The 24,397-nt window shown below is 41.4% G+C and overlaps 1 protein-coding gene across 8 annotated transcripts in view; it reads left to right on the top strand.

Annotated features, from left to right (window-relative positions):
* LOC139280084 (liprin-alpha-1-like) overlaps positions 1-21,540 on the top strand; it is a 150,203-nt gene extending 128,663 nt beyond the window's left edge. For 4 of the 8 annotated variants that reach the window (XM_070899589.1, XM_070899588.1, XM_070899585.1 and 1 more), the window contains 4 exons: positions 11,185-11,253; positions 11,509-11,674; positions 14,015-14,079; positions 19,667-21,539. In XM_070899589.1, coding sequence (XP_070755690.1) covers positions 11,185-11,253; positions 11,509-11,674; positions 14,015-14,073 — 294 coding nt within the window. In that variant the 3' untranslated portion in view covers positions 14,074-14,079; positions 19,667-21,539. Of the gene's footprint in view, positions 1-11,184; positions 11,254-11,508; positions 11,675-14,014; positions 14,080-19,666 lie in introns of all 8 variants that reach the window. The other 4 variants (XM_070899584.1, XM_070899587.1, XM_070899590.1 and 1 more) reach the window with 2 other exon arrangements.
* The last annotated feature ends 2,857 nt before the right edge of the window (positions 21,541-24,397 follow it).

The following is a 24,397-nucleotide window of genomic DNA, read 5'->3' as shown; positions in this document are numbered from 1 at the left end:
TTACAAGAAGCTGTTTCCAGCCTGGTTATTTCCTTATACCAAAGTAGCATGAAGGATTCTAAAGATGATATATTTTTTGGCAGAAAAAAAATTGATGCATCATGTCCTCCAGGTCCCCTAAGATACCAAATGGATCTGCTACTGCTCTATTCCTGTTCAACATGTTGGAAAGTTGGCATTGGTTAGCTTATCTGAGAATGGAGGGAGTGGCTCTGTACACTGCATGCCCAGAAGAGTGCTTTGGGGGTGGTGCAATGGGAAAACTAATCTAGGACGCTATGGCCCCAAGTTTCCACATGATTTGCTCCTGATTTTTAGGAGCAACTGGTGTAGAACGGAGTATCTTAGAAATCGGAATTCTCGTCATTTAGTTTGCTCCAGTTCTAGTTAGTTAGAACAGTTTCACTTTGAAACAGAATTTTTTTTTCAAAAGGGGGCGTGTCCGGCCACTTACGCCTGATTTCAAAGTTTCGTGAGTGAAAACTTACACCAAACTAACTTCGAATGGAATAAGTGAAGATTTTTGTACGCTTGAAAAAAACCTTGTCTACACTTTAGAAAATCAGGCGTAGGTTACAAATTAGGTGTAGGGAACGAGGCGGGGGGCGGGGGCGGGGGAAGGGAAGTCATTAAATTCTACAATCAATCCTTAGTTATACTTATACAAATATTATACAAATAAATCCAACCTGAATAAAAATTTATAAGCAAAGAAAAGATTAAATAAACCATGTTCCTACCTGTGTGAAAGTGCTTCAGGCAGGCCTTTCATGTTGGAGACAGGCAGCGGTGTGGCGTCAGTGTCTCGACGGCAGCGGCAACAAGCTTCGAGCTGAGCTGCAGTGCTTGAGGCAGGCCTTCATTCTCTTCGTAGCTGGCCGCGAAGAAGCAGCACCGGACGGACCCGAGGCCATTCGGCCATGAGATAGCAGCGGCGTCAGTGGCTGGCCGGCAGCCGAAGAATCAGCAGCGGACCGACGTGAGGCCATTCGGCCATAGGATATCAGCGGCGTCAGTGGCTGGCCGGCAGCCGAAGAATCAACACCTGACACACACAGCTCTTTATGGTGCTTGAGGCCATTCGGCCACGCTTTAGGGGCGGCGTCAGTGGCTCGACGGCAGCCGAAGATACAGCAGCAGCCTTCGAGCTGTGAGAGGGACTGAGGCCATTTGGACAGAGAGAGGCAGCCACATCGACAGTTTTATATTTAAATTTGCAGAATGGGTGCTGCATTGTCAACACCACGTATTATGCAATGGTTTGCCATCTTTGTTCTTGGTGGACGTTGATCCATTGCAAAGTTGAATTGGCACTCTTATTTCTCCAAACACACAGTCCTTAATGTGCATGCACCAATGCAAACACCGGTTCTGCAAGTGTAGCAGTGAAAAGCTGAACTCACTGATTTCAGCAGGTGATTTATTCAGCAGTGCTGCTAAAAGCACTCCCTCACACACAGAAATATCAAAAAAAATTAAATTACAAGCCTTTGCAGGGTCCAATAAACAAATCTTCACTTTTTCTGCAGTATTTTTAAAAATGGCCGAGTGCCAATGTTTGTGAGACTGCACGTGCGCGCACGCTCCAATGCGCACGCGCAGGGTTGCCGGCACCACGAAGGCTAATTTAAATTGTACACGCCCCCTGCTACTTAGAAAATCAGCGCGAGTGTTAGGCTCCGCCCCCTGCTGCGAAGAGCGCACCGCGCCAAGCAGACATCGAGCTCCAAGGAGCTCGAGAATATCGGACTTTTTTTTAGGTGCAGTTTTCGGCACGAAAAACAGGCGCCCAGCTCGGAGGTGCGCCGTTTTCGCCACGGGACGAAACTTGGGGCCTATGTTCCCACCTCAGTAAATTTGAGCGTTTCAGATCAATTTTCTTACCTGAAATTTTGTTCTACAGTAACCTGCTGCTGATTCATGGTACCCACAGCTTAGGGACTTGTTGGGTCAGAATTGTGTTTTATTGTATTGCAGCACCAGGGGACTAAACACTTCCAGTTTGGAGCTGTTTTTACCAGTTCTTCTTTAACCAAAGTATGGGTAATGGTGATTGAGAGATTCAATTGGATTTAGTTTGGTCTGGGTTTTTCCATGGTGTTACAGAAGGCAGTAAAAATAATGCATGGCGAGAGGACAGAGTTGTAAATGGGCAACGATTGGGATGGTGGGAAGGAGGATACTGAAATACCTATTTCTGGGTCTGGACCAATGGTGCTTGTAACTGATGTGCTCAAAATCATGGAAGGGAGGTTAAAGTTTTCCGAAAAAGGAATACAATTTAGAGAGATGGCCAGGGTTATATGGCTGAAAACTGCCCCATTAAAAGACCAAAGGCTCTGCTGAAATTGAGACCATGAGCTGATCAAGCTTTATTAAAGGCTAACTTACTGAGCAGCATCTCTGCTGAAAAAGGAAGGGAATTGGCCTTTCTCCAACAGCTGGAGTGAATTAAAGTTTGGGTGTATTTCGAGACTAAGGGCCTAAGTTTCCCCAGGAGTACCTTTTTTTTGGAGCAACTTGATTTTTCTGGACTATCTTTTTAGTTGCAATTCTGGCCATTTAATTTGTGCCAGTGTAAGTGAGTTTGTTAGTTTTTTAGTTTATTTTTCCCAAAAGGGGGCGTTTCCAGCCACTGCCCCCTGTTTTAGGCATTTGGCCAGCAAATAGTTGCTATAAACTAACTTAGTCCAACGTATATTGCCACTTCTGTCCGCACAGAAAAACCTTAGTTAAGGAATCGGCGCAAGTAACTACATTTAAAGCAGCACCAAGCACCAAAACAAAGCACAAAAAATAATAAGCCAATTAATTAACAAATAAAATATAAGGAACCCTGCACCTAAAGCACCAAGACCAAAGTAATAAGCAATCAATAAATAACAAATAAAAAATAGAAGGGACCCTGCACCTAAAGCACCAAAATCAATCAGTAAATAACAAATAAAAAAATAGAAGTCCTACCTTAGGGAACGCAGAGGCCGCCGATGAGGGAGCCCATTCGGCCAGGGCTAGGGATGACTTGCTTCGCGCCCCTCCCACACAGCCTGCAGCACGTACTCTCAGATTCGGCCTGCCAAGAGCTACTGCACATGCGCGCAGACCCTAGTGCGCATGTGCAGAAGCGTGCCGGAACCTGGCTCCACCCCCAATCCTCCATTGGGCCACACGACGCCACGACCGAAGAGAAGCTGGGGAGCGGCCAGAATACCAATGCCTTTTTTCGGCGTGCTTGGAGGCGGACAAAAACGGCACACCTCGGGTGAGCACGCGAGAAAAACAGGTTAAGGAAACTCTAGCCCATAGGGAGTATCTAGATAAAATCAAATTGCCAGTACTTCAATGATTATCTGCGTCCTCCGATTTTTGGGGGAAAGGGGTATTGTATCTATTATGTGAGTGCAGACAAGAATGAGACTTCTGGCAAAAAATAATTGAATTCCTTAGATCCAACTATAGACCCCATGTATCATTTTCGAGTGATGCTGGCAGGACACAGCAAGTCAGTCAGCACCTGTGCAGAGAAAACGGCAAGTGACTGTCTTGGGTCAAACCCTTCAGAACTGATTTACTGAAAGGGAAGTAAACATTCTAGTGTAATCGGGGTGGAGGGGGAACCGAGATAGCCCAATCACAGAAAATAGAATGACTTGAATCCTGCTTAAAAGGGAAGCAGGAAATTGTTAAATGACTTAAATAATTATATTAGTGAGGCAATGGTAAAATATGTTAAAAGAAACAAAATAATGACAGAAAGGATGATGTTGATTGGGGGTGGTGGGAGGAGGGCGGTGTGCCAGTCATTCTCCTGGGGGAAAGGAAGGCAGGTAATAGTTCTGGATGTGAGCCCTTTAATGGAACCGTGTGAAGCTTTTTTGGAAAGAGTTCTGTCTCCAGTCTTAGTATTGGCCTGTTTTTAAATGTCCTTTTTGCAGGTGTCCTATACTCAGTGTCCAGCATTTCAGTTTTCGGTTTAGCCTGAATTTGCAGGCTTTCTCCTTTCCTCTTCTAATCAGAACATAAGAAATAGGAACAGGAGTAGGCCATTTGGCCCCCTCGAGCCTGCTCCGCCATTCAGTAAGATCATGGCTGATCTGATCATGGACTCAGCTCCACTTCCCCGCCCGCTCCCCATCACCCTTTACTTCCTTATCGCTCAAAAATCTGTCTGTCTCTGCCTTAAATGTATTCAATGTTCTCCCCATTATTCTCATTCTTTTCCCTGGGTGGGTCTCTCACCATACTTGCCCATCCATTGTTTAGTTTTTTAAATAAATTTCAATTGCCTCACTGACATGAAATTTTTTGTCATTGAGCAATTCCCTGCTTTGGGTTTAAGCAGATTGCAGGTCATTTAGCCCTTTAATATCTTCCTTGTGATTAGATTGTCTTGTTTTTCACACCACCCTCATTTCCTTAATTCTACTGAAACACTTGTGTAGCCTTCTGATTTCACTTTGGAAGACGGTTCTGCCTGAAACATTAACTTGACTTTTCTCTCCACAGATGCTCACAGACCCTGCTGTACAATTCAGTCTTTTGCAATTTTGTTTTATGTACTCTTTTCACCTGCACTGGAAAACCTGCCCTTCTAGGAATCCCAGTCATAAAACCAAGATTGTACAGTTGGTTCTTGTGCATCCCTCACTTCGCCCCCTACCATTGGTGGCCATGCCTTCAACCGTGTAGGCCCTAAGCTCTGGAAATCTCTGCCTCAGCAACCGTTTCTCCTCCAAGACCCTCCTTAACACCTACCTCTTTCACCAAGCTTTGTCGCCCTTCCTGATGTCCCTTTTGGCTCAATGGCAATTTTTGTCTGATTATGTTCCTGTGAAGCGCTTTAGGATGTTTTCCTATTATATAAATGCAAGTTATTGTTAGGACTGTCTCCACCATCATTGTGCCAGGATGGCATACCTCTGGCCCTCTTCAGTTGTGTTTTATTTTAAAACAACAACTGCACTATGTAAGTGGGTTGCTGCAGTTTGAAGTGCGAAATGTGTATAGCCTGTACCAAATCTCTACATTCTCAGGAGCCACTAGTGGAAGTTTATGGTTTCTGTGTGGTCCATTTTATATTCTGCAAATATATTTACAATGGGTAGAGTTTTCAGAAAGCAGTACTAAAATGGAGTAGCTGATGATGCACCTCATGGGTACATATGTCTGTAGTGCTGTAATGTTTTGAGTGGCGATCCTTCATTAGAACATGGTTTTGATGAAGTGCATGCCAGTGTTCTCTCTCAAATTTTTGGCCCACACAGCCCCTTTATGGACTGCACGGGCCATTTAAAATTTCAACACATTCTATTTAAAAGCCGACTCACCAGCTGCGCGGGACTCTCGAAGCGGGGACACGTTTCTTGAAGGGAACGTTGGCGTACACCCAAAGCAGTAATCTGTCCTTTCACATTCAGATGTGGATTTCCCGATTTCTAGCCTCATAGTTCATTTTTCTGTTATCTGTGCTCAGCGTTTACTCCCAAGTGTTTTTATCTACAAAGGTGAATTTTTACAAGGGGAAATGGGAAAGTTTTTTTTTAGTCATTAAAACAGTTTGTTCCAATACTAATGACTGATCTGGCAGCTGATGGTGCTGCACTGTGTGAAATTGGGAAATGCTGCGTGAGGAGAGAGCACCATCTGCTGGCAGGAAGCTGTTGTTACAGGAGTAAATTAGTAAAATCTTGCTGTGACCTAGCGTCATCTATTTCCTTTAAAAATAGTGGGCATCCAACTTTTTGGGGGTTATTATCTGTGCTGCTAGCCCACCTATGTCTGTGTTTTGTACGTGAAACTATCGAATGAGTGATTAACAATCTGTGCTGCTAGCCCACCTATGTCTGTGTTTTGTACGTGAAACTATCGAATGAGTGATTAACAAAAGCATCTTCGAGCAGGAAGTTACGATATAGGCCTAGAATTTCCTGTAGCACTGTAATCGATTTTACGCCATTGCTTTGCCAATTTTGTCGGGTCAATTAACCTGTGCATCTAATCAGACTACACCAGAGTGTAAGAAACCAGTGTGATTTAAGTGTAACAAAGAAATGCCCTTATGCTTTGTCCTGACATTTCAAATCTTTTAAGCACCGATACAACAGCTCAAAGTCGATTACAGAAAATGAATCACATTGAATTTCAAAAACCTTTGCTGCAAATAGTGTTTTAAAAGTGAATGCTTCCATCTCTATAAAATGTAGTACTTGTAATATTCAAAATGGGCACCCTCAAAAAAAAAAGGATCTTGCTCTTATGGCAGCCGCTCTTTTCTACCTATTCTGTATTTTCAAACTAGCAATTTTCAAATTACGATTGGAGCCCTTGTGACATAGGGAACTATCATCCCCATCTTAACCGATTTAGATTTAAATCCACAATCGGAGGGTCACACAGCAGCCTTTGTCCCAGTGAGGCAATTTTAATATGGGCATTGGATCAAAAACTCTCCAGGAAGCTCGTCCAGAGCAACAAAGGAACTGAGGTATACTATGGTTCTTATAGTTTTAAGAAAGAGAAACCAGATTGCCTCATCGCCTTTCAAATTTGTCCCCTTGCTCTTTTGTGCAAGGTTTATTTTTTAATTCTGCTTCAAATGATCAATGACTATCAAAAGCAAACACCCGATTGTTCTGGGTGATGTATATGCTCAATGATCACATGCAAATCAAATGCACTCTTAACTGGAAACATGCAAACACGAACATGCAAATATACCTTCTAAATAATTTCTAAACATCTACCCAATGAATTTATTTCTCAAAACATTTAAGAAAATGTTTCAAATAGTTTCCAGGAAACTATGCTCTCTCTGGTAACAACTAAGTCAATTCCATTGAGTTAGCCGATCTCTTCAAAGAGATTATAAATCCAAAGGAAGCCTGTGTTCCTACAATTTTGGGTGCAAAGTTGCACCCGTTCTAAACCTGGTAAATGCAGGAAATTTGAGTTTTGCACTCTTTTGGGTGGGAGCAGGGAGGCGAAATCGTGGCTTTGCTGAATAGTGGTGGAAGGCTTTAGAGAACCGACACACATGATTGAGGGCGCAGGAAGAAAGGACTGACGTCAGGTCCAATTTTCCTCTATCTTGTGCACCGGAACTCGGTATTGTGCCACGATTATGCTGTTTTTTGGCTGCAGATTGACAGGAAATTTTGGACCATGCAGTCGTGTTCAGGCGGTTGGGGTTCTTGATATAGCTGTCTCCTATGTGGTTGAGTCCCTTCCTACTGTCATTGAGTTATTAAAGTATCTCCTCGGCCCTCCAAATGGCGTTGGAATGTGGGCAATTTACTGGCTTGAGTTGGGGTATAACAGGGGCATTCTGTGTTACTCACTATATGCTCTTTCCTAACTGATTGGGCTGTGTATTAGGACATCAGCTGACTGCTTGAGATTTGTCAATTGCATCCCAGGGAAACCAAGAGATTGGAGCTGAGCGCAGTTACATAAGAAATAGGAACAAGAGTGGCCATACGGCCCCTCTAGCCTGCTCCGCCATTCAGTAAGATCATGACTGATCTGATCATGGACTCTGCTCCACTTCCCCTCCCGCTCCCCATAACCCTTATCCCCTTATCGTTTAAGAAACTGGCTATTTCTGTCTTAAATTTATTCATGCCCTTTAGTTTTAGTCACTGAAAACATCCTCTCTGCATCCACCTTATGCTCTTGTACGTTTCGATAAGATCCTCTCTCATTCTTAATTCCAATGAGTAGAGGCCCAACCTATTCAACCATTCCTCATAAGTCAACCCCCTCATCCCCGGAATCAACCTAGTGAACCTTCTCTGAGCTGCCTCCAAAGCAAATATATCCTTTCGGAAATATAGAAACCAAAGCTGCACGCAGTATTCCAGGTGTGGCCTCACCAATACCTTGCATAGCTGTAGCAAGACTTCCCTGCTTTTATACTCCATCCTCTTTGCAATAAAGGCCAAGATACCATTGGCCTTCCTGATCACTTGCTGTACCTGCATACTATCCTTTTGTGTTTCATGCACAAGCACCCCCAGGTCCTGCTGTACTGCGGCACTTTGCAGTCTTTCTCCATTTAAATAATAACTTGCTCTTTGATTTTTTTCCTGCCAAAGTGCATGACCTCACACTTTCTGACATTATACTCCCATCTGCCAAATTTTTGCCCACTAACTTAACTTGTCTATGTCCTTTTGCAGATATTTTGTGTCCTCCTCACACATTACTTTTCCTCCCATCTTTGTATCGTCAGCAAACTTGGCTAAGTTACACTCAATCCCTTCTTTCAAGTCGTTAATATAGATTGTAAATAGTTGGGGTCCCAGCACTGATCCCTGCGGCACCTCACTAGTTACTGGTTGCCAACCAGAGAATGAGCCATTTATCCCGACTCTGTTAGTTAGCCAATCCTTTATCCATGCTAATATATTACCCCCAAACACTGTGAACCTTTATCTTGTGCAGTAACCTTTTATGTGGCACCTTGTCAAATGCCTTCTGAAATTCCAAATACACCACATCCGCTGGTTCCCCTTTATCCATCCTGTTCATTACATACTCAAAGTTGGGGGCAAATACCCAGCACTTTTATGCCTAGTATTCAGTCGTCTGAAAATGCCATTGATGCGATTCTGTCTGCAAACCAGGAGAAGATAAGGGCCAAGATAAAAGTTCACATGTACAAGGATGTATTTGGAGATATTTTCATTGCATTCCTGATAACCCAGTGGTTTCCATGGAAACAGTTGATGGGGAAGATATTCTGAGCATGGGCAGTGTACCTGTTTGGGGAGCCAGATTGAATCACGCAGAAGTGAGGCTATCCAAATGGACGTTTGCAGAAATTGAAAAGCCTGAGCTTTTTCTGCAGGTTTTGTGACCATAAAGCATTAGTCCTCAATCTCTTCCCCTTTAAGGGTGTTCTTGTGCACATTGAAGGCGGCAATTTTTTTCTGGCACCTATGCTTTTTAATGTCCAACTGAGATGGTTAGCAGGTAAAAGAAACTAATGCCCCGTGACATGCATTATGAAACCATTGAGGTATACAGGAAATCAGTTTAAAGTAGAGCCTGGCATTGGCTCAGAAATATTCAACAGGCACCAGATATTTTATTTATACTTCGACTGAACAATTTCCTGAGGAGTATTGTTTCATCTGCTATGTATGGAAAAGAAAACAAATATTTTTAAGACTCCACACTTGACAGCTGGTATTTTTCATGTCAGCTATGCATTTTGTTCATACTGGCCCTTTGTAAGCCAGTTGATGCTCCTGGCGTTTTTTTATTCAATCTGGGATGTGGGTGTCGCTGGCAAGGCCAGCATTTATTGCCCTTAAGATAAGCCGCTGCCTTTTACTGCTGTTGTCCGTGTGGTGAAGGTACTCCCACTACTGTTAGGGAGGGAGTTTCAGGATTTTGACCCAGCGACAATGACAGAACGACGATATACTTCCAAGTCAGGATGATGAATGACTTGGAGGGTAACTAGCAGGTGGTGGTGGTGCTCCTATGCGTCTGCTTCCCTTGTCCTTCTAGGTGGTAGAGGTCGCGGGCTTGGGAGGTGCTACCGAAGAAGCCTTGGCGAGTTGCTGTAGTGCATCTTGTGGAGTCAGGTGGTGTGACACTCGCCGCACAATACCCAGCCTCTGCTTGTTGCCACATTATTTAATGTGGTTGGATCAGTTAAGTTTCTGGTCAATGGTGACTCCCAGGATGTTGATGGTGCAGGATTCGGTGATGGTAATGCCATTGAATGGCAATGGACGGTGGTTAGACTCTCGCTTGTTGGAGATGATCATTGCCTGGCACTTGTGGCGCAAATGTTTCTTGGTACTTATCAGCCCAAGCCTGAATGTTATCCAAGTCTTGCTGCATGTGGGCATGGACCGCTTCATTATCTGAGGAGTAGCGAATGGCACTGAACACTGCAGTCATCAGAAAACATCGCCACTTCTGACCTTATGAATGAGGGAAGGTCATTGATGAAGCAGTTGAAGATGGTTGGGCTGAGGACACTGCCCTGAGGAATTTCTGCAGCGATATCCTGGGACTGTGATGATTGACCTCCAACCACCACATCCATCTTCCTTTGTGCTAGGTTTGACTCCAGCCAATGGAGAGTATTCTGCCTGATTCCCATTGACTTCAGCTTTACTAGGGCACTTGATGCCACACTCAGTCAAATGCTGTCTTGATGTCCAGGGCAGTCACTCACCTCGCCTCACCTCTAGCATTCAGCTCTTTTGTCCATTTGGAACACAGCTTTGATGCTCGTGGTTGTGTTCTATTGATGATCTAACCTATTCCTTCTTAGATTAAGCAATCATAGAACGCTGCAGCACACAAGTAATTCTGTGTCGATGTTTTACTCCAGTGGACCCAGCTCATCTAATCCCACTCTTCTGCTCTAATCATTAATCTTTTTCAAGCAACAATCTAATTGCCTCTTCAATAATTTAATTGTCTCTACTTTAATGGTGATTTGCGGCAGAGAATTCCAAATTCTAATCACTATCTGCATAAGGATTTTTTTCCTGACCTCCCCTTTATTTGTTTTTGTGATTATCTTCAATTTGAGTTCTGTTATTGGCAGTATACCTGGAACCTCGATGTAAATTCACGATCAGGGCTTTGTTAATTCCAAAGGTGGCGGGGCAAAGAGAAACCACAAGGCTTGCTGCTTCATGCCAAAAAGCTGAATTCTGGTGAAAGATGTGAGAAATTTGGGCTTCTCGGCCTTGAAAAGATACACCTTAGAATTGATCTAATAGAGGATTATAAGAATAGGCAAATCTTTTTCAATTTAAATTTTCTACTCTGATCTTGATCTGTTTTACTGAAGCAATTCTATTGAGTTTTGTTTGAAAGCTGTTAACGCAGTGTCTGTTGACTATACACTAGTTTTGCTATTAAATAGCAGGCTTGTGATGAAAGTAAAGTGCATGGGGTGCTGTATTGCACAGGAAGAGGGATGTTTGTGAGATGACAAGTTCAATTCCAAACAACATTAAAGGATAATTGCACTCCCATTGGAATCTGTACCTCCTGAGTAATCTACTCCCACCACACTGTCTTGAGATGCTCGCTGCACTTTGGATAATTGTTTTCTTTATGTTCAGCGTAGTACTGCAATCTGTATTGGATGATTACACTGAAAGGCTTTCAATTTACATTAAGAAGTAATGGTGACATTTATGCTTGCAGGCTCGCCAATCGCTGGAGAGAGAATTTAACAACCTTTTGGCTCTCGGAACGGACAGGAGACTAGATGATGTAAGATTCAAACCTAATCTTTTCTTCACAGATTCTTGTGATTTCCAGATCCTTCCCCATTCATTCAACTTCCACATACAAATAGGGATTTAGTGATGGTTCTGTTCAAAGAAACTTCAAACACTAATTTTATGTCACTGTAAATCGGGCATATTTTCTACAGTTAATGAATCTGTATGTCGCTGTGGGCAGTTATCTACAAGAACAGATAACTGGAAATAACTAATGAAATGGTTTTATTTCCTTGCCTGTAAGGAGGATGAAAAGGGTTTCAGAAGAGCACCTTCCTGGAGAAAGAAGTTCCGACCAAAGGACGTACGGGGTCTGACGCCTGGATCAGCAGAAACGTTACCTGCTAATTTTAGAGTTACCTCAACAATGTCTTCACCCTCCATGCAGCCAAAGAAGATGCAAACAGATGGTAATTATTGATTTCCTATTGGATGACATTAGTTGACACTTTATATTACTATTTCAAATTGCTACTGGATGTGATCCTACGATAAACGTTTAAAAGCTTTGAATGGTCTTTTGCGTGTGTAGGAACTTTTCATTCCTTAACTTGGCTTGATTCAATGAGGTTTCTGTTGTAAATAAAATTGAATGCCAGTTTATGGCGCACATTGTCCGTGAATGCTAGCTCAGAGATCAAAATGTCTTGGCTCATAAAAATATATTTGCCACAGCTTTGGACTGTTAGCCCATGTGAAAAATAGTCATCCGCTCTCTAGTAAAATAACACCAAATGATAACATTGGAGCGTTACTGATGTTCCAAAAGCATGCCTTTTGAGAAGAATTTATTTTCCTTTTATGATGTGTGCTATTGTGACCTTCTTTTTTAACCTAGAAATTTAAGCCATTTGTCAAGGCCCATAATGCAGGGCATCACCTAGCTTGAAAAATATAGGTGATGCAGTCTCCGACACCAAGAACTCTGAGGTTATGAGGTGTCAGATGAACTCCTTTCACTGACATACTTACATTTTGGTTTTTTTTAAACAAAGATTTTAATTACAGCCTGGATTTCATCACAGCTGAGGCAAGCAAAACATTATCTTTACATTTCCACTGGAATTTCGTCTATCTAGGCCTTATCAGCCTGAGCTCCTGCTGCTAATCACTACCTGGCGACTTTCTATTGGAAAGTCATGTGTGCACAGGGTCTTTGAATAGTCAATGGGATTTTTTTACGTCCACCCGAGGGGGAAGACGGGGCCTCGGTTTAATGTCTCATCCAAAAAATGGCATTTCCGACAGTGCAGCACTCCCTCACCACTGAGCCACAGTAAGCAAGAGCAGAGGAGTTCTCCCTGGTGTTCTGGCCAATATTTATCCTTCAATCCAAACTTAAAAATCAGATAATTGTCACATTCTTGTTTGTGGGAGCTTGCTGCGCTCAAATTGTTGGCGGCCACGTTTCCTACATTACAACAGTGATGACACTTCAAAAATACTTCATTGGCTGTAAAGTACTTTATAAGACGAGATCGTGGAAAGTGCAATATAAATGCAAGTTCGTTCTCCTTTTTCTTATAGTCAGCATTCACTGTCTTGGCTTATGAAAAATGATCAATTGGGTAAGGTCCTGGAGGTAACCACACTCCATGAAAGTGCACCCCAGCATGAAGCAGAGCTTTTCTAGGAGGAGAGGCAGGGGCACAAGTAATCTAGTTTATAACACAGATGTTACAGTTTCTATTGGATTTTTCCAAGAATAAATTCTTGATCTGAAGATTGGTATAGACATTCACCACACTTTTAAGCCACAGTTGATGCATAATGTAAACATCATTTATGGAACAATACCACAATAATCAACAGCCTCAGTGCTTCCGAGTAAGATCACGTTTGCTTCAAGGCACATACACGTTGTGATGCTTGTTCTCGGTTATTGCTTGCATGTGGTTCAGACAGCGTTCATATCATTCATTCAGCCGCTGAGATAAATTAGGCAACTTGGAGTCTTTCAGACTGTACTTAGAGAAAATTGCACCAGTTGCTGCATGTGCTTGTCTAACTGGGAATAAGGAATTATGAGCAATGGTTGGACTAGGAAGATGAAAGGGTCACCATATTATTAATCTGCTAGATCAAGTGCATGATAAAAATAATACCTCAATTTTTAAAGGCTGTCAGTATTGTAAGCTCTTTCCCCATATTCTTTAATATTTCCCGTGTTTATCTCTAACACCCTCTTAAGCATTGTAATTGACTGCTGTGATGTGTTCTTTGAGTGGGGAGGAAAAGTTCTTTTACCCTCCCTTCAATGTGAGATACATGTCCTGTTTCTTCTCTATAAATTAAATCCAAAAAATATCAAAGGACTTGTCCCTAAAGATGTGGTTTGATTCCTTCATTTTTAACAGTTGTAGGCTCAGTAGCCTTGGCTAAATATGAAGTTACATTTTGTGAGGCCCTGCGCTAGACAACCAACTCGACAGGTGCTTATCTGATTACATGCTGGCTGCACGTGGGCCCCACCAACAGTGCATGGTCTTGAAAAATCTACCCTCTAGTACTTGATCAGGTGCAGCCTATGTCACAATAAGAATCTGCAGCATTGTAAAATATTTGCTGTCCTTACAAACCTAGGAGGGAATATTTGCTCTTAGAAATCTGATTTGCGCTGTGAAATTTTAAATCTCCTCGGGTTTCGATGCCTGAAGAAACAATCAGTTTTGCTTGTGCATTTGTGAAATGCCTGATCTGTAACTAACTGCATGTTTTCTGCATGCTATCTCTTTTGGTGCAAATCGTAGGCAATGTTTCTGGGGAGCAAAGAATGGATTCTGCTACTGTACGAACCTATTCGTGTTAATTTTGGGTAAGTATTCACACCGCAGTATCTCCCTGCCAAGACCTCTGCATGATCACAGGCAGACGGTACCTTTGTTTTTAAGATTCAGATGGGAATACTGTGCGTCTTCACAATATTTTTCCTTTTATTTTAAAGCAGAGATTTCTTCAGCTGCCTGCACTGAGTCGAAGATGTATTTAGGCAAGATAATAAGCCAATGGCTGAGTGGCAGGGAGAGTTGGGGACTGCAGTGACTTTTTAAAAATAATGAGATTTGGCTGTGCACCCTCTGTCTATTTACTACAAATTGTTCTATGTCTGGCCCCATTCAGAATTTGCAAGTGTTGTCATGGCCAAATTATCAAGTAAATCTTCCAGCCATTAGAAACCTTAGCTATTGAGCACATGAAGGTGTGTTTGGAGATGCATCTTGCTGTCAGTACTTTAAGTACTAGTGCTTAACCATCTTGTAGAGGGCAAGTTTGTGCAATGTGAAAGACCCCTGATTTGAGTGATGTGGAGTTCATGGTTAGTATTTTAGTCTTTGTAGCCTCGAGTTTTTAATGTTCTCCTGATCTGTAAACCCTACACTATTCTCAGGCCAACAGGGTGGAGAGGTGACCTGCTCTTAAGTCGGTCAGTGCTGCTGTTAAATGAGTTTCTGCACATGTGTGGGAAAGAGACTTGTCCTAGAACATTGCACTTTTGATTGTAATTACCCACGCAAAGGGAGCCCGCGCAATGACACTTTTTTGGTAACTTTTTTTCCGAAAGGAACTAGGGTAGGTTTTGTTTTCCTTTTAAACCTTAACTGAATATTTGTGTGGCCTAAGGTGTCCCAATATATTGCTTTAGCTTTGTGTGTTAATTATGAGCATAGCTCATCGAAACACAACTTTGTAATCTTAGGACTTGGACGCCTGGACACTGCCTGCTTTTCATCTGTATCAGAGAGCTTCAGGCCGATTGTGATGCCATATACATGAGCATAAACTCTCCAAAGGAAACCTGGTCCAAGTCGATGGATTCAGCGAGGGTTCCCAGTTCAGTTATGCCAATTAGTATGCGCATGTGTATGTAAATCCTTTTATTCAAAGATTGACCATTTTAAAAAGTAAAGAAATAATTTAGTAGGCTTTCTGCTTATAGGGTTGAACAACACCCACCATCAAAAGATGAATTGCAAAATGAGGGGTAAACCCAATATGAACAGAACCTGCTGCAATCATAGTGCGACACACAGTCCCTTTCCCTGTTTAAGAATATAAGAATTAGGAATTCAACAAGATCATGGCTGATCTGGCCGTGGACTCAGCTCCACTTATCCGCCCGCTCCCCGTAACCCTTAATTCCCTTATTGGTTAAAAATCTATCTATCTGTGATTTGAATACATTCAATGAGCTAGCCTCAACTGCTTCCTTGGGCAGAGAATTCCACAGATTCACAACCCTCTAGGAGAAGAAATTCCTTCTCAACTCGGTTTTAAATTGGCTCCCCCGTATTTTGAGGCTGTGCTCCCTAGTTCTCGTCTCCCCGACCAGTGGAAACAACCTCTCTGCCTCTATCTTGTCTATCCCTTTCATTATTTTAAATGTTTCTATAAGTTCACCCCTCATCCTTCTGAACTCCAACGAGTAAAGACCCAGTCTACTCAATCTATCATCATAAGGTAACCCCCTCATCTCTGAAATCAGCCTAGTGAATCATCTCTGTACCCCCTCCAAAGCTAGTATATCCTTCCTTAAGAAAGATGACCAAAACTGCACGCAGTACTCCAGGTGCGGCCTCACCAATAACCCTATACAGTTGCAGCAGGACCTCCCTGCTTTTGTACTCCATCCCTCTCGCAATGAAGGCCAACATTCCATTCGCCTTCCTGATTACCTGCTGCACCTGCAAACTAACTTTTTGGGATTCATGCACAAGGACCCCCAGGTCCCTCTGCATCGCAGCATGTTGTAATTTCTCCCCATTCAAATAATAATCCCTTTTACTGTTTTTTTTCCAAGGTGGATGACCTCACATTTTCCAACATTGTATTCCATCTGCCAAACCTTAGCCCATTCGCTTAACCTATCTAAATCTCTGCTGCCTCTCAGTGTCCTCTACACAACCCGCTTTCCCACTAATCTTTGTGTCATCTGCAAATTTTGTCACACTACACTCTGTCCCCTCTTCCAGGTCATCTATGTATATTGTAAACAGTTGTGGTCCCAGCACCGATCCCTGTGGCACACCACTAACCACCGATTTCCAACCCGAAAAGGACCCATTTATCCCGACTCTCTGCTTTCTGTTAGCCAGCCAATTCTCTATCCATGCTAATACATTTCCTCTGACTCCGCGTACCTTTATCTTCTGCAGTAACCTTTTGTGTGGCACCTTATCGAATGCCTTTTGGAAATCTAAATACACCACATCCATCGGTACACCTCTATCCACCATGCTCGTTATATCCTCAAAGAATTCCAGTAAATTAGTTAAACATGATTTCCCCTTCGTGAATCCAATGTTGCATCTGCTTGATTGCACTATTCCTATCTAGATGTCCCGCTATTTCTTCCTTAATGATAGCTTCAAGCATTTTCCCCACTACAGATGTTAAACTAACCGGCCTATAGTTACCTGCCTTTTGTCTGCCCCCTTTTTTAAACAGAGGCGTTACATTAGCTGCTTACTAATCCGCTGGTACCTCCCCAGAGTCCAGAGAATTTTGGTAGATTATAACGAATGCATCTGCTATAACTTCCGCCATCTCTTTTAATACCCTGGGATGCATTTCATCAGGGCCAGGGGACTTGTCTACCTTGAGTCCCATTAACCTGTCCAGCACTACCCCACTAGTGATAGTGATTATCTCAAGGTCCTCCCTTCCCACATTCCAATGACCAGCAATTTTTGGCATGGTTTTTGTGTCTTCCACTGTGAAGACTGAAGCAAAATAATTGTTTAAGGTCTCAGCCATTTCCACATTTCCCATTATTGAATCCCCCTTCTCATTTTCTAAGGGACCAACATTTACTTTAGTCACTCTTTTCCGTTTTATATATCGGTAAAAGCTTTTACTATCTGTTTTTATGTTTTGTGCAAGTTTACTTTTGTAATCTATCTTTCCTTTCTTTATTGCTTTCTTAGTCATTCTTTGCTGTCGTTTAAAATTTTCCCAATCTTCTAGTTTCCCACTAACCTTGGCCACCTTATACGCATTGGTTTTTAATTTGATACTCTCCTTTATTTCCTTGGTTATCCACGGCTGGTTATCACTTCTCTTACCGCCCTTCTTTTTCACTGGAATATATTTTTGTTGAGCACTATGAAAGAGCTCCTTAAAAGTCCTCCACTGTTCCTCAATTGTGCCACCGTTTAGTCTGTGTTTCCAGTCTACTTTAGCCAACTCTGCCCTCATCCCGCTGTAGTCCCCTTTGTTTAAGCATAGTACGCTCGTTTGAGACACTACTTCCTCACCCTCAATCTGTATTACAAATTCAACCATACTATGATCACTCATTCCGAGAGGATCTTTTACTAGGAGATCGTTTATTATTCCTGTCTCATTACACAGAACCAGATCTAGTGCGGGAAGTGCTTCTTTATTTTTCCCCGTACTGATAACCAGCACGGGACGTGCCTTCAGTTTCATAGGGAAGTGGCAATGATACAGCAAATGTTGCATGCAAACTCCTTTTAGCAGTGTACCTGGTGAAGATAGTTAAAAGCCCAAGTGCTTAAAACCATTGAAGTGGATATATTTGAAGAGCGGGAAGTTAATCTGATATACTTGGCTAACCAACGCCACCTGAATAGTCTATCTGATTATTTATGTGACTGTTTGTGGGATTTTGCGGTGTACGAATTGTTTTTCTAAATAACCATAGACACTACACCTTAAAAGTAATTCATTGGATGTGAATTGCTTTCCGATGACCTGAGAATGTGAAAGGCACTAAATAAATGCAAGTTCATTTGGTTTTTGTGTGCATTCCATCCTAATTTATTTTGCCAATTATATTGAATTTATTTGAATTTGTTTCAATTTTAGCCTATGGAGCACACATTTTCTAGACTGATTTGGGTTGTGATCTGAATTCAAGAGTTTAAAAAAAAAACCTAGCTAAATAATTAGAAGGTCTATATTTTTCGGGATTTTATATTATTGCACTATTTTCTGCTGTCTAAATTTCTTTTTTAAAGTTTGGAATGTGGCTGCCAGAGTTGCATAATGTACTACTGTTCCCTCATGTTAACTCTTAAGTCATTTTATTTCACACACAATGTGACAGATTTAGTAATTTAAATTAAACAATGTAAATAAAATACCAATGTAAAGAAAAAGAGCGAAACACATCGGATTAACAGATAATTTGATATAACTGCCAGAATTCAGAGTAAATTGTGCTATAATTTTGAGGGCAGGAAGATAAAATACAATAACTAAAACATCTATACTTTATTGTAGTAGTACGAGAACTATTTCAAATTAGTGAATTGCTCAAGCTCTTTCTCAGTTATGCGCTGAAGCATTCTGCTGTGTTTCTCAATGGTTACTTCAATAATGAATAAAACATTAATTTTATTCCAAGGGGAATAAGAGTAAGGAAGTCTTGCTACAATTGTATAGAGCCTTGGTGAGACCACACCTGGAGTACTGTGTACAGTTTTGGTCTCCTTATCTAAGGAAGGATGTACTTGCCTTGAAGGTGGTGCAATAAAAGTTCACTAGATTGATTCCTGGGATGAGAGATTGTGTAGAATGGGCCTAGACTCTCTGGAGTTTAGAAGAATGAGAGATGATCTTATTGAAACATACAAGATTCTGAAGGAGATTGACTGGGTAGATGATGAGAGGATGTTTCCACTGGCGGGCATGTCTCGAACTAGGAGGCACAGTCTCTGGATAAGAGATAGGCCATTTAAGACAGATATGGAGGAATTTCTTCACTGAGGGTTGTGAATCTTTGGAATTCTTTGCCCCAGAGGACTGTGGATGCTAAGTCTCTGAATATATTCAAGGCTGAGATAGATCAATTTTTGGAGTTTAGGGGAATCAAGGGATATGGAGATCGGGCAGGAAAGTGGAGTTGAGGCCAATGATCAGCCACGATCTTATTGAATGGCGGAGCAGGCTCGAGGATCCGTATGGCCTACTCCTGCTCCTATTTCTTATGTTCTTAAAATCGTACTGAAAGATGGTATGTGATAAATGAAAATTAATGTTTTGATCATGATGACTTGGTTGTGCAAGTGAAGTTAGAGACTTTTGTATTGCGAACAATGCAAATAAATTACAATTGTGCACTTGCAGTTTTACACCAACACAAAGCAACGTAGTGGAGCCATGGCAAGTACTTTGGAAGAAGTAGAATTTAAATTTGTTTTGAGATAATTGTTTTCCCAAACAGTATTCCTGAAGTTACATTTTTGTGATAGTCCTGATACTAAATCCTTGACAACTTCAGTTCTGCCACAATAGCCGTGTAAAATTATTTTTTTTTTCATTTCTTGTCCGTGCATCTCTCCAGTCTTGGCAATGAAGTTACCCTGCAGTATTGGTACCTGTTGTATTTAGCTCTGTGTCTAGTTTAGGTATTTAATCGTGTTGTTTTTATTTTTCAGTTCATTCACACTATTTCAACAGATGATGACGCAGCATTCAAAGCCTCTGTGCAGGAACTTTACATCACATGAAATGCTGGGAAAGCCGGGAGATCTGTGATGTAGCAATATTTCTAACTTGGACTTAATATTTTACTACAGAGATTTTAATTAGTTGAACCACGACTCACGAGTACCCTAGATATAAAATTTTAGAATAAATGTTTCTTATATTTATGTAAACCTGTTTCAATATTGATTTATTGTAGATCTGGCATCTCGCTTTAATTGTGTACTCTTGCTTAGAACACATTTATAATTATGTACAATTTCTTACATCAATTTTCTTTACTCTTAATCATATTTTTTTCAAGGAAATGTACCATATGTCTGTATGTATTCATCCCTGTGAAAATCATGGGGGTTTTGTAAATCGTTATGTAATTACTACAGATATTCAGATGTTTTTTTATAAAGTTCAGGACAAAAAAATGGGTATAATGGCATTTTCATGCTGTTTTCCCAAAAGAAACTGCATGCTGACAGCACGAAGTGTGTTGATGTTGTAGTTAGTCTGAAGTCTGTAATTAAATCCTTAAACCATCTCTTCGCATTTTTAAAGCTGTAAATTCTTGTCCATTTTTCAGTATGGTTAATGAATAGATGGATATAATCAGATGTGACTATTGAGGAAAAGGTGGGATTGAATGCGAGTAAAGGAACTCCTGCCATAACTCCAATGTTATTTCCTCCCCTTACTTTACTCTTAAGAAAAGGCTGGTATAACTTTTCAATGGACCAATATCAATGACAGTGATGTCAATTGGGGGGGGAAGGAAAGGAGGAGAGCAGGACTATTCAACTTGAAAAGTATAAGAAGCGGGGTACTTTTAAAAATAAAATGAAAGCCTTATTTATTTTTCATGAAATATGGTTAAGTTTTTGCAACCCTTTTCTAATCTATAGATATTGTGCATTTTACTTTTTAAAAGACGACCCATAAATAGGAGATCGGGAAAATGTTATCTTGGCTTCATCAATAAGAGTGTTCAGTATTTTTAAATAATCCATCAACATGTCAGCTGCAGTTTTGTTGGTATCATGGTGAGTTATGTATTGTGTACCAACACATTGTAAATCTGTCCTAAAGCTATGCTGAATGGTCAATTTTTAATGTATGATGGCCTGAATCATGTACTGTTATTTGTCCAATATTTTGTTGCTGTCTGAGTTTCTCTCTCTGCCTTCTTGTAACAAATTATGTACAGTCTATACAGTACTTTGAACTATTTTTATCACAGTATTTATTGCTTTCTTTCAATAAAATACTTAAACTTTTATTTTCCACTGCCAATAAACGAAAAAGAAAACAAGTTATTCAATGTGTGAGGCTTTTGCAATGCAAGGTGCTCTCGACTTATTCCATCAAATTGAGCAGTGGCTTTCGAAAATGGGATCGCCCGGAGCAACAACTTGTATTTATATAGCATCTTTAAAGTAGCAAAACGTCCCAAGGTGCTTCAAGAGCATTATTAATCAAAATTTGATACAAATTCACAACAGGAGATATCAGAACAGCTGACCAAAAGCCTGGCTGAAGAGGTAGGTTTTAAGGAGCATCTTGCGAGGCGGAGAGGTTTAGGGAGGGAATTCGAGAGCTTCAGGCCAAGGCAGCTGAAGGCATGGCTGCCAAAAGTGGGAGCGATTAGAATCGGTGATACCCAAGAGGCCAGAATTAGAGGAGTGCAGAGATCTTGAAGGCTTGTAGGGCGGGAGGAGGTGACAGAGATAAGATGGGGTGAGACTATGAAGGGATTTGAATGCAAGGAGCAGTGGATTTGCATACCATCTCTGAGACCTAAGTTTGAATAGAGCCTACTCGATATATATCAATTTACTCGATATATATCAATTCTGGCTGTAAGAAGCTGAGGTGAATTGAGTTTGAAAAGTCTCAATCCAGTTCCTGCTGAGTACGAGTTCACAACACAACTTCTCTCAACTAAACAGTAACTCAGCAGTCGTACTTTGAGATCAGAGGGCTTCATGTAAGATATTCTTCTGAGGTCCTAATTAATGTATAGCTTTGGGGCAACATTAAACATTTTTACTCTGGCTTGTACTAATCTTGAATAGAGAATGTTTAATGCTAATTTTGAACATTAAAAAGGCAATATATGTAATGCCTGTGGTATCTGTCATCTTGAGTAACAGGGCACATGACAGAATGGAAAATAAAAATGTTGAGCTGACATCGTTATCTCAGCTTTTCAAATGTTATCTCATCTTTGTGTTGACTCTTCAGTAATATGTTTTAAGAACATAATAGGAACAGGAGTAAGCCATACGAACCCTTGACCCTGCTCTGCCATTCAATAAGATCATGGCTGATCTGATAATTGACTCGGCTCCACTTCCCCACCTGCTCCCCATATCTCCTTATCATTTTTTTTTTAAACTGCCTATTCCTTTCTTGAGTTTATTCAATGTCCCAGCTTCCACACCTCTGAGGCAGTGAATTCCACAGATTCGCAACCTTCTGAGAGAAGAAATTTCTCCTCATCTCTGTTTTAAAAGGGCGGCCCCTTATTCTAAGATCATGCCCTCTAGTTCTAGTCTCTCCCATCAGTGGAAACATCCTCTCTACATCCACCTTGTTAAGCCCCTCATAATCTTATACGTTTCGATAAGATCACCTCTCATTCTTCTGAATTCCAACCTTTCTTCATAAATCAATCCCCGAAATCAACCTAGTGAACCTTCTCTGAACTGCCTCCAAAGCAAGTATATCCTTTCGTAAATATGGAAATCAAAACTGCACGCAGTATTCCAGGTGTGGCCTCACCAATACCTTGTCTAGCTATAGAAAAACTTCCCTGCTTTTATACTCCATCCTCTTTGTAATAAAGGCCAAGATTCCATTGGCTTCCTGATCACTTGCTGTACCTACACACTATCCTTTTGTGTTTCATGCACAAGTACCCCCAGGTCCTGCTGTACTGCGGCACTTTGCAATCTGGAGTAGCGTTTTATATAGAGTAGCGAGAAACAAACTCCACTGATCGTTATGTAACATTACAATGCAACTTCTCCATTTGTGTTAAATATCTTCAAATGCTTATTGTTCTGTTCAGAGTAACCTGCCATGTGTATAGCCTAACTGTACCCTCGTTCCTGCATCGAAATAAAATGGTGGTTGGTCCCCCAGTAGCAAGGCTGATAGAATTCAGCTGCTTGCACGTAAGCCTGCTCTGCGATAGAGACGTCTGCTTTTATTAATCTATTGCTTAACTCCTGCTAAGGCTCTTTTAAATCTGGCCAGATAATTCAGCACTTAGCAGGCAGGAAAAGAAATAGTGCAAACTGTGGAGCAATACATTTTAAAAATGGGTGGGGAGAAAGTTTTCCTTTTGGTGTGGAAGCAAGTCATCCTCGTTCGAGGGACCGCCTATGATGATTGGTCTCTGATTTGTTAAACGATAAAGTCCATATATTTTGATGCCAACTCATGTTGCTGTAGCCTCAATTTGTTTCTGTGACGCTCTAATGATTATCTGCATCTAACACAGCCTGTTCTGTGCCGAATTTGACCTTGGATTCTGCCTAAACAGATTTTGATGCTGAAAGTCTCTGTTCTCTTAGCAAAATAAAACTTTTGCTTGGTTTCTCTTTTCTGTCATAGCATCCCTGAATTAACAGGTTTCAGTCATTCTTCCTGGATGGGTACGTTGTGAAACGGGCCCATGCTGAAATTGGTTACAACCTCCCTAACCCATGATCTTTACCACCTAGAAGGACAAGGGCAGCAGGTGCCTGCAAATCGTTGGGTCAAAATCTTGGAACTCCCGAACAGCAGTATGGGAGTACCTTCACCGCGCGGACTGCAGCGGTTCAGGAAGGCTGCTCACCACCACCTTAAGGGTAATTAGGGGTGGACAATAAATGCTGGCATTGCCAGTGACGCCCACAGCCCAGGAACAAATTTTTTTTTAAGTAATTTGCCTTCACGTGATTAGCTGCACTCTCTCTAACGGGGTACTATTATAAATTCGGAGACCCTTGTATACATCATTTCCATTACCCCCATGACTTCTTAATCAGATTCTTCACAGTTGTATAACCAACTTCTTCATGGGCCCATTTCACAATGGGTCGTTCAAACTTAAAGTTGTGTGAATAAACTCAAGATGCCTGAATTTAGCACCTGCAAACTGGCATACTGCTACTAAAGGCTACACTAGTTATTGAATGGATGGAGAAAATAGTGTTTTGTGCAATTTATTACTGTGTTGTTTTTTTGGGGAACACCTTTGGTTAAGATAAGTCAGCAACTATGAACTAGTCCTTGCCCTGTCAAGTGAACAAATCTGTAACAGCTTTATAATCTGGAATGTAGTGTGTTTTTAGTGGTTTGCCATGTTGGTTTGGTTTATATATTGCTTTAACAATTTGCAATATGGGTATTGCCGACATTACCCACACGTGTCTGTGCTAATTAAATATACCCAATTAAATATTGGGAAGACCAAAACCATTATCTTTGGTCCCCGCCACAAATTTTGTTCCCCAGCCATTGACACAATCCCTCTAGCATCTGTCTGAGGCTAAACCAGACAGTTCGCAACCTTGGAGTCATATTTGACCCTGAAATGAACTTCCGATCTGTGGTATAACTAAAACTGCCTGTTTCCACCTCAGTAACATCACCTGTCTCTGTCCCTGTCTCAGCTCATCTGCTGCTGAAACTCTCAT

This window comes from Pristiophorus japonicus, chromosome 14 (assembly GCF_044704955.1).
Source record: "Pristiophorus japonicus isolate sPriJap1 chromosome 14, sPriJap1.hap1, whole genome shotgun sequence".
Classification (NCBI taxonomy): Eukaryota; Metazoa; Chordata; class Chondrichthyes; family Pristiophoridae; genus Pristiophorus; species Pristiophorus japonicus.
The sequence above is the reverse complement of the archived record's forward strand: the minus strand, read 5'-3'. Positions and strand labels throughout refer to the sequence as shown.